The 10,973-nt window shown below is 44.3% G+C and overlaps 1 protein-coding gene across 1 annotated transcript; it reads left to right on the forward strand.

Moving 5' to 3' along the window:
• Nucleotides 1-3,410: 3,410 nt before the first annotated feature.
• On the forward strand, nucleotides 3,411-10,689 carry cfap94 (cilia and flagella associated protein 94). Its single transcript, XM_027021593.2, has 14 exons — nucleotides 3,411-3,645; nucleotides 3,788-3,855; nucleotides 3,937-4,041; nucleotides 4,336-4,473; nucleotides 5,162-5,296; nucleotides 5,638-5,741; nucleotides 7,663-7,960; nucleotides 8,053-8,134; nucleotides 8,246-8,409; nucleotides 8,529-8,712; nucleotides 9,020-9,234; nucleotides 9,568-9,726; nucleotides 9,875-9,988; nucleotides 10,300-10,689. The coding sequence occupies exons 1-14, from the start codon at nucleotides 3,552-3,554 to the stop codon at nucleotides 10,573-10,575; spliced, it is 2,136 nt and encodes a 711-aa protein (XP_026877394.2). The 5' UTR covers nucleotides 3,411-3,551; the 3' UTR covers nucleotides 10,576-10,689.
• The last annotated feature ends 284 nt before the right edge of the window (nucleotides 10,690-10,973 follow it).

Raw genomic sequence — 10,973 nt, forward strand, 5'->3', positions numbered from 1 at the left:
TGTGTGCGTGTGTGTGTGTGTATGTGTGCGTGTGTGTGTGTATGTGTGCGTGTGTGTGTGTATGCGTGTGTGTGTCTATGCGTGTGTGTGTGTGTGTATGCGTGCGTGTGTGTATGCGTGCGTGTGTGTGTATGCGTGCGTGTGTGTGAGTGTGCGTGTGTGTATACGTGTGTGCGTGTGTGTATGCGTGCGTGTGTGTGTATACGTGCGTGTGTGTATGTGTGCGTGCATGTGTGTGTGTGTGTACGTGCGTGTGTGTGTATATGTGCGTGTGTGTGTGTGTGTATGCGTGTATGTATGCGTGCGTGCGTGTGTGTGTATATGTGCGTGTGTGTGTGTGAGTGTGAGTGTGTGTGCGTGTGTGTATGCGTGCATGTGTGTGTGTGTGAGTGTGTGTGTGTGTGGGGGGGGGTGATCACCTGTCTGTGACTTTGTGTGTTGCGTGTGTGTGTGTGTGTGTGTGTGTGTGAGAGAGTGTGTGTGTGGGTGATCCCCTGTCTGTGGCTTTGTGTGTTGCGTGTTATCACCTTTTCTAGGTGTGTTCATATGGAAGTGCATGGATCATACCATTGTGAGGGGGGCTGTTTGTTTATTTTCACTGATTGATGATCATGCTAGCTTTCCACATTAGAAAGAGTTCTGATTCACCCTAATGAAGCCTTACTGGAAACTCATTATCCATGGTGGAAGATTTACATAAGAAACACAAAGACAGAGTGTGAATCTCAATCTGATGAATCATATAGTCTTAGATGTTTGAAGGCCTTGTCAGAGAGCTTCTACCGCCAGCCTGGCACGCAACTAGTAATGTCTAGAGTTTGTTTATTTTAATATGTTTACTCTGAGTAAAAGCCTGAATGATAAAAACAGCTCTTAGATAAACAAAGGCTGAATGAAATGTGAAAATATCTTGACAAAAATGGTAGTGCTGCTGTCACATTGACAAATGAGAAATTTTTAGTAATTGCCTCAAATAATTAGCTTGGCAGTGTGGACTTAAAATCACAGGTGAAATCTGCCTTTGTGTTTGTGCAGAACATGAAGCTAAAGTTTGATTGTTGGAATGTGAATCACAAATCTGAGCCATGTGAGCAGATGAGAAAGCCAACCTGTGCACACGCACCTACACACACAACACACACACCTATACACGCACCAACACACATTCCAACACACGCACTTACACACGCACCTATACACACACCTACTTTGCAAACACTGAACCTACATGACTCTGTATGTCAACACGTTAATCACTGTAGCATAAGCATATGTGCTTGTCACCTGAAGATCTAAAGTTCTATCGTCTGCCTTAGACACAAGCTCTGCATTTCTGAGCTTAGCCTTGGTATAAGAGCGTTTGATATTAGCCCAGAGCTGGCAAGCTGAATCAGGTACTTGGTCACCTGTATCCCATATGGGTTCCCTAAACAAAAAGATCCTACTCATATTTGCCAGTACAGACCAATGCAGCCCACTTAGAGTTGAACAGTAACACGGGCCAGAGAGCGGCTAAAAACTTTTGCCACTAATTTAGGTTCACCCACCATAGGTGTCCAATTATTTTTGGTTGCTACATCAACAGGTACATGGGTTTGCTAATCCAGAAATGCCGAAGGATGCAAGCGAGGATCCGCTAGCCTCAGGCGGATGGCCCCAGTGCAGCATCGTTGCATATAGCACTCTTTTATAGCTTAGTCATTATGAAGCCCCTGAAGCTGAGCGGGCATGCTGGCACGGGGTGAGTGGGTGGGGTGCGTCTCTCTGCCCACTACCTGGCACCCGCTGGGTCCAGAGAGAGACACGCTGCCAGCCCTCAATTACGGGGGAGTCATCCAGAGCACGCTGAAGCAATTACAGCCCCGTATAACTCAATAAACGGCTGCTCGGCTGCTGCTGGAGGAACGTGATGTGATCCCAGCCGCTGCTACTCTCTGTTTCCTCGCCACCCTTCTCTCCAGGCGGGCGCACATGACCTGGGAAAGTGTTGGTGATGTGGCTTTGGGTCTTTCAAGAACTTTATTGAATTTCAAAATTAGATACAGTAAACAAACATGTATTATATTACATGAATCTATAGATCTGCTGGCATTACGCAGATAATACCTAGACAATAATCCCCCCCCCCCATGTTAACATCATAGAAGTGTTGAGCTTGTAACAATAAAAATGTATTAATGGGTACACTCGCCTTTCACAAAGACATGTTAAAACATGCCATTGAACACAAGTGTTTATTTTTGCATTTGGTTAATGCAGACATATTTGATGAGTCCCGCCATTAGACGTACATCCTGGAGTTCAAACAGCAGCATTCGTCTGTGTGGATGCTGAGCAGACACTATTGCGGTGTAAGTCTTCATCATAGAACCAGGTTGTTCATCATAGAACCAGGTTTTCAGGTGTTCATCATAGAACACCTGAAGCAGTTGACTTGCAAAAGCTCTTTTCAAAATCTTTAGGATTGTATTACATTTAAAGGATTGTATTATTGTTTTAAAGCCCAAAATGTGAGAAATTGTGTAACACCCAATACAATTCAATAATTTCTTCTATGTTGCAAATATATTAATGGCACTGCAGTTACAATGTACTCACTCAGCAAATTCCTGTTACAGCCTAAATATGCTTTAAAAATAATTAAAGTAGATTTTTTTCTTTTGAGGGTGAAATGTACGAATTATTTAATGTGCAAATGTTACAACTGATGGCGGAAAGAAGGCCCGTTAAAAATGATCACCACCACCCCCACTCACATGCTGCACGCTCTCTCACCATTCACGGTTAAACAGCGCCATCTTGTGTGTAAAAGAGGTACTGCGAAACGAGTTGTTACTACGCCACTGACCACAAGAGGGCAGAGTAAAGGCAGCTAAGCGAGCGCGTGGGCCGTTCCCATGGCAATTAGACGCCAAATAGTGTCGCCTGTGAAGTCGAGAGAATGGTAAGTAGATTTTAATAACCTAGTATTCTTAGAAATTATGTCATTTAAGGCTACTGGATATGGATGATCTTCTTAACAGTTTAGCCAACGAGTAAAATGAGAGATTATTGTGAAGAAAAAAAAAAAAAAAAGAAATTCTCACCATACCTCAGCAAAAACAAAGTAACGCTGGACATGGCTCGCTAGCTAACCTAGCTAATGCTAGCTATCTTAGCTAACGTAGAGCTGGTTAGCGAAACTCATTAACCCGTTAGTTACCTGGGTTACCTCAGCACCAGCAAGCTAAGCGAGCTAGCTAGAATGCTGCCCAGCTAAGTGATTCTTGCTAATGTAGCTATATGCTTGTCAGCCGTTCAGCTATGTTTTACTTTTCCATTTTTTCTTAAGATGTGACGTGACTATCCTTCCCAAATTCATCTTCAGCTTTTCACCTTTCTCATAATTAGCCACTGAAGGACGAAAAGTACGAGGCATGTTGGGTTAGACGTCGGGATAGGTCAGGGGTTATTAAACAGTAAGCGCTCGCTCGGACCTGATCTGGCTGCTTTCCTGCTTTGATCAATCTTTGATTAATCTTCTGGCCCGTGACGCATGTTGATATACCTGGATGAAGTCTGCCAAGAGGAAAGGAGCAAAGCCCAGAAAGGTCGAGAAGGAGACGCTGCAAACGGATGAAGACGAGATCGGACTTAAAGAGGAAGGTCTGATTACGAGCTCATATGTAGTCGGTAGCTGAGTGCGGTTCGCATAACATGCACCTTTAGACCTGTCACCGTTAAACCAGGGTAAGTCTAAATCTCGCGTTTGACGTGTGTGTGATGATCTCCCCCCTACCCCCGCCAGAGGAAGCTCGATGCATTGCTGAGCGAGAGGAGAGAGAGAGAGTGGAAAGAGAAAGGCTCGAACAAAAGGCCAGTTCCATATTCCACTCATTTTTGTCGGCACGACTCCAAAGAGCTCCACATAAATGTGTGTGACTGTCTTACTGACAGGACAGGGAACGAAGGGAGGACGAGCTGAACGAACTGCGCCATCTGCTGGAGGTGAACCAGAGTGCAGTTAAGGCATGGGAGGCTGCCTGTAGGGAGAGCGCCAAGGTACTGGTTTCACTGAAGTCAAACTGCCATACTGGGGGAGGTAGCAGGTTATGCTAAAATGGGACTGTTGTGCTTCAAGTTATACGCAGGTCCCAGATGACTTGCTAAAATGATAAACCGTTCATTATCAGATTATAGATTATATATATTTTCAGTTCACTGTCAGTAATAGTAATGAAATATTATGTCTCTTTTACTGGGACCATTTGGGGTCAAGCTCAGGTCCATTATGCTATGAGATATTAGCATTTTTACAATTAGACTGTCTCTGAACACTGACCTGGGTCTCCATAGTGGGATCGGTACAGGCTGTGCGACGGCAGTCCAAACCCGGCGGTGCAGCCGGAAATCAACGCCTTCATTAGTCTGTGGAAGGAAGACCCGGTGGGGCAGATTCAGCCACTCTTGCAGCAGTGTGCCATGGCTCTGAGGGCAAGTGGTCCAGTGGTTTATCTCTAGGATTTCTGCACCCAAACATGCTGATCTACCCATCAGCCAATGACAGCCAGTGGGCGTAGTCCAGAACAGCCGTGCTTATTTACATATTGGTACTAAGCCCCTAGTTTTCATACACTGTTAGCATTATTCAGTATTTTGGGGTAAAGCAATCCTTCATGTGAGCTGGATGTATAGACAGCTGTTAGCTCTGACAGTGCCTTCATGGACTGTACATCTAATTTTCTGAGATCAATTCCTTGCAAAAGAATTCAAGTCCTTAAAAGAGGAATTTCAATTGACCTTTGATATTTTGTGTTATCACATTTATTTTAAAAGACTGACCTTAATTTAACAGTGTCATTGGTTTTCTGTAATAAAATATTCTCTAACAAAAATTACTGTCTGAGACATGCTGTATCATCTGTATAAGTATTGTATGACGGTGTAACTGTGCATTTTGAATTTAAGAGCATATTAGTTTGCAATAAAAATACTGGCTGGAACAATCTGTGTGCCATTTGCAATCCAGAAAAATCTGATGACTTTTAATGGAGTTGAATACTTCTGAAAGGCACTGTATTTATTATCTGCTAATGGGAAAAAGTCAGTGTATGGTTGTAAATGGGTCTTTTAGTTGTTTGAGTGATGGTCTCTAACACAGCTGTGGATGTTCCCTGCTTAGCTGACAGATGAACTGGATCTTCTTGTGAGGGAGGAGCCTGAACCCTCTGTTGCCCAGATGTATCAGGAAACACGTCTGACTTTACAGAATCTCATTCATGACAAACTGCTGCAGGCCACTGAGGAGATTCTGAAGGTACAAGCTCACAAACACTGGGGACCCATAAGAGCCCACCACGAGGTCTGAACATGAACGACAACAGTCATGCTGTGTCAGAGCTGAGGCATAAAATGTCAGCGCTTAAGTTCACAGTGTCACAGCTGAGATAAACTGTCAGAGCTGAAGTGAACAGTGTGACATTTGAGGTAAACAGTGTCAAAGCTGATGTTTAAACTGTCAGAGCTGAGGTATAAACTGTCAGAGCTGAGGTAAACAGTGTCAGAGCTGATGTATAAACTGTCAGAGCCGAGGTAAATCATGTCAGATCTAAAGTATAAAGTAATAACTGGGGGCTGTGGTTGGTCCTCTCATTTCAGTCAGCCAAGGAACAGTCGGACATAGAGACGGGTAACATGCAGGCAGTAGTGCGAGATGACAATGTCACTCTGTGCTTGTGGGCTAACCTCAACAAAAACCCCAGGTTGGTGGAGCTCCACATTTGCTTTATACCAGTCAAGAGTTTTTCTTTTACCTCTTCCCTGCTTTTATCCAGATATTTATTTTAAAATGTATATAATATGTATTCAAAATAATAATCTTTTTACAATTGAATTAGCATATAGTGTGTTATAATTATATATACACTGTATGGACAACAGTATTGGGACACAAACTCAATCGCTGAATTCAGGCGTTTCATTCAGTCAAATTGTGAAAGAACGGGTCGTTCTGAAGAGGTCACTGAATTTGAGTGTGGTACTGTAACAGGGTGCACCCACTGCAACAAGTCAGCTCATGAAATCTGTTCCTTCCTGGATTAACCATGAGATGTGGATGCGTTTAGGAACTGAAGCAACTCAGCGTTTGAGTGGTCTGTACAGAGCTCTGACCTCAACCCCATCAAACACCTCTGGGGTGAACTAGAACTGACAATACGAGCCAGGCCCTCCTGTCCAGCGTCAGGGTCTTCTTTCCCACAGACACAGTCCAAAGTTTTGTAGAAAGCCTTCCCAGAAGAGTAGAAGCTGTTCTATCAGCAAGGGGGAGGACCAACTCCATATTAACACCTGTGGATTTATAATGCAACACCACAAAGGCTTTTGTAAGTGTAATGTGTAGGTGTCCCAATACATTTGTTCCTATAGTTATAGCCAGAGTTGGGTAGTAAGGCGCTACATTTACTTAAGTAACTTTCTGAACAAATCGTATTTTAAGAGTTGTTTTAAAATACAGTACTATGTACTTTTACTTGAGTGTCGGAGAGTTAGTGAAATCTCTAAAGGTGCTCAGAGGGCCACCGCTTTGCTCCAGTAAATTACACTCACAGTATATCCTCTTTTAAAAGCTCACATATCTGTGTGCGACATCGGTGCTCTACCCTTATGTGGATTATCATGTAATGTGGATTAGGAATATGAAAGTAAAGTGTGGTCCGATATCTGTGATATTTTAAGAAAAAAGTGGCTAGCTAGCTAGCAATGTAGCTAATGCCATAAACTACAAGCAGCAGAAAAATACAATAAAATAAAACTGAAATCTTAAACAAGGAATGCATTGAAGCATATTTTCAAGATTATAAAGATTATACAGGTTGCTTATTGATTTTATATATTAATATTTATTTTGACCACATGCAGGCCCTAACTAGCCAGCCGCTCTGACTAATCGGTCACCTAATTGCCATGCAAATATAGCGAAATATAGTCTAGTAAGTGACGAAATATGTCTTCATAATTCCTCTATCAACCATAGTTGTTGTTGTTGTTTTTGTTCCATTATATTTACACCTACATGTATGACATTTAGCAGACGTGATCTACCAAGGTGCTTTTAGCTGTGTACTTAGACAGAAAAAAAACTTTAAAACAAATTTACACGTCGTGTAGGCTACAGCAGGCCTGTGGAGAACTGCCAACAGAAGTGGGGAAGAGGGATCTTCAAGATTGAATATATTTTAAGTGTAACAGTCTTATTTATGAATAAGTAATATATACTTGTAAAATTCCTGAGAGAATTTGAATTTTTAAAAATTAAAACATTACAATTTAAATAATTAAAACATTGTAATTTTAAAAAGAATAAGGACCACATATTTGTCCATATTTGAGATATATCGATACAATTTATTGCCTTTTTTGCTTGAGTAGTCTTTTTAACAGATACTTTCTTACATAAGTAATAATTTAAATAACTACTTTTAGTTCTACATGAGTAATTATTATTTTAAAGTAACAGTACATTTATCTGAGTAGTTTTTGGCTACTCTACCCACATCTGGTAATAGCTACCATTGCCACATCAGTTCTGTTTGCTTTATTTAACCCACAGATAACTTGGATTCTTTTCACATTTCCTAGGATAAAGTATGTTTATATTGTCCCATGTCTGCTGTTCTACTGCAGGTTTAAGGGCCATCAGTTTAAGGAGGTGGGGATGGGCTTTGAGTTGCCCAAACAGCTCGTCACAAGTGACATTGGCGTGCGGATGCTGCACACGCGCTACGACCACCTGTCTGACCTGAGCCGTCATGCACGAGTCCACGGGAGGAGACCTGCAGCGATAGAGGTGGGCACAGTGACACTCCTGGCTCAGACCCCCGAGGTGGCAGAAGATGGAGGGATGAGGGTAGAGGGGAAAGAGAGGGGAAACCCACAGCATGCCGAGGACGAACCTCAGTCGCTCAGAACCCAAGGGAAGAAGGTGAGTCTTCAGCTTTGATATGCTGAATACATACCACGTCCACTGGGGAGCTGTTGTAGTAGTCATATGGTTTTGGTGTGTGTGTGTTTTAGAGTGCCAGTGTGCAAGGGCAGGGCAGAGAGGCTCAGACAGAGACCGTAACAGACAGGCCGACCTTTCCCGGAGAAGGAGCAGGTTGGTCTGTCCCTCTCTCTAATTCCATCAGTTATGTGATTTGATGAAGTGCTCCTTCTTGGACACAGAGTGCACCATTGGCTAAAATCTGAAACCCCTAACACTCACCAGATGAGCCCGACTCAACACCCGCTGCAGTAGAGTCAGTGAGTGACACCACCAATGTCCATGTAGTGGATCTGCACCAGTACACGCCCCTGGGCGGAGTCTTCTACTTTGATGTGTTCTACCTTCCTCCCCAGTCTGTCACAGTCAACGGCTGGGAGATGAGAAAGGTGAAGACGTCACACCATCAGAAAAAGTCCTCAGTGTATAACTGAGGAGATATGGATGGTGAACCCGTGTGTGTGTGTGTGTGTGTGTGTGTGTGTGTGTGCGCATGCCATCTTCCCAGTTACTAGACACAGGCCTTTTGGTTTTCCCTTACCCCTCCGAGCAGTCTCAGGTGCACAGCTCTGTTGCAGGGAGAGTGGAGGAAAGTGGCACACACTCCTCCCCACCTGTAGGGGTCACTGTTCGCCTGCCTGAGTCTGTGGTCTTCCTGGAGGAGCCACAGGTGGCGCGCTGGGACCCTGCTGGTAACTGACTAATATCACACCCATATGACAGACATGGGAGCAGGAGAAGGAAGGAGACACAGCTACAGCCATGTATAAGGATCAGTGCTCCTGTTTTTAAACTGCTGAAGTTTGATTAGTTAGATCATTTTAAAGTCTGATTATATTTTGTCAGCTGCTTTTGAGGAACTGTCACAGACCACACTGACCTGTACAGTCCCGTTCCCTGACCTGTACTGTCTTGTTCCCAGACTTGTATTGTCTCCTGACTTGTACGGTCCTGTTCCCTGCTTGGTGCTCACTTCCACCCGATCTACTCTGACTGCAGACCAGCAGTGGCGGTCAGACGGCGTTAGCGAGACCTGCTACCAGGCCGAGGAGCGCAGCCTCTCCTTTAAGATGGCCTCCTTCTCCGCCTTCACGCTGCTCCAGGATTCACATGCCAACATGCCCTTCCAGTCCTGGGAGCTGCGGCCTCTGGGCCAGGACTCGGCCCAGCTCACCATCACGGCGGCTCTCGTCGAAGTCAGCATCACTGTCAAGGCAAGCCTGGCTGGGCGAGGGGCCCCAGGGCATTTCGCAGACCACGTCCTGCAGAGCTGTCTGCACATTTACACCACAGAACTAGCACACTGCTTCTCTGAAGCACAACAGCCATGCTAACAGTTCGTTAGAGCTAGCGGGAGTTAGAGAATGTGACACATGACACAAGTCGCCTTTTAGTTATATTTTAAGGTGACTTTTAATTCGGACACATCACGCGACAGTGTGATGTCCATTGTCTTCCGGTGTCTTTATGTGTGGTATATTCACATCGAGCCTGTGACTGCACTGACGTGGTGATGGGATGAGACCGTGGCTGCATTTCTGTTCCAGGGAAACCGGTGCATGCTCCAGATGGAGCGTGCCCGTGAACTCACCCCCATCCTGGGGAGATGGATGAATCTGCCTGCTCTACAGGCGGCCATGAGACGATCCGGAATCAACATGTTTGTTAATGAGTACTCAGAAAAGTACGTGGACGTCCACGCCAAGGTAACGGTGGCAGTGTTTTTCATTGGGCTGCCTCAGAAAAGTGGTCAAACAGTAGTGGCGTGTTGAGCAACGACGTGTTGGCGATATATACAGTAAAGGGCAGTTAGCTGCTGGTTGGTTGAGAGGGTCTTTGTCTGCCTTAACGCAGGACCCACTGATAGAGCACACGGCATACGAGCAGATGGCGCTGGTGTCGTCAGCCTTCGCTTTCTCGTGGAGCCGGTGGAACGCACAGTGTCAACAGCAGCACCTTGTCCTTCAGGTGCCTTGACTCCTCCCCCCTACACACACACACACACACTATATATACACATATATAGTGAGCTAGTTTATAGCTGTATGAGTGTGTATATATATATATATATATATATATATATATATATATATATATATATATATATATATACACACTCATACAGCTATAAACTAGCTCAGGCTGCTTGGAAGAAAACATTCATCATTCTACAGACAGAAGAGAAAATAAATCCCATTAGACACTAAACTGGGCAAACAGTTGTTAAATAAACTGGATTAAGTGTGGATTGCTGAAGAAGCCCCTCCCACTTCTGACAGGTGTGTGAGCAGCTGGAAGCAGGGCCTGTCCCAGCAAAGGCATGGTCTCTGTATCTCTTGGGTGCCCAAAGAAGTCATCGTCTGAAGATGACAGAATGGAGTGCTGCCTTCTCCCCAGAGCTGGCTGAGGGGAGCGAGTTCCACTCCACCTTTTTACACATGCTCAGAGATGGTGTGAGTGCTGAGGGGTGGGCCAGAGTTAACCACGCCCACCCGCTCTACATCAACACAGTGCAGGCGCTGCTCTGTTCCACCCGGGTCCTCACTTTCTCATGAACACACACTCAGATGAATACTAGACCTTAAATAATGCCAATGCTGTAATAATTAACTGCCAAATTCCAGTTCATCATACACTGATTAAAAGTGAAGAGTTTAATGAAATGCATTTGAGATGTTCTCAGCCAGAATGTGCAGGTTACTGGTTCCAGACTCACATTCAGACAGACAAGAGTCAACGCAGAACAACCAGAAGCTGACGTTTTTGCTCAAGGAACAACTCTTTATTGCAACTAAGTAAGAAGTCTCACAGCAAAATCAGCATTAGTTTTAATTCCATTCTCTGAATATGACCAAGAGACACACCAGGAGAGGAACAAGTTTCTGTAACCAGAGCTAAACTGAAGAGGTTACAGTAGTATTAGTAAAACATCATCCATGTAGACACTCGTCTG

This window comes from Electrophorus electricus, chromosome 7 (assembly GCF_013358815.1).
Source record: "Electrophorus electricus isolate fEleEle1 chromosome 7, fEleEle1.pri, whole genome shotgun sequence".
Lineage (NCBI taxonomy): Eukaryota > Metazoa > Chordata > Actinopteri > Gymnotiformes > Gymnotidae > Electrophorus > Electrophorus electricus.

Bases quoted from the DNA above. Each gene is read 5' to 3' on its own strand.
- cfap94 (XM_027021593.2), top strand. From the start codon at position 3,552: ATGAAGTCTGCCAAGAGGAAAGGAGCAAAGCCCAGAAAGGTCGAGAAG. The intron at 8,135-8,245 runs GTTGGTCTGTCC...AACACTCACCAG, and splicing joins CTTTCCCGGAGAAGGAGCAG to ATGAGCCCGACTCAACACCC. The intron at 8,713-9,019 runs GTAACTGACTAA...CTCTGACTGCAG, and splicing joins GGCGCGCTGGGACCCTGCTG to ACCAGCAGTGGCGGTCAGAC.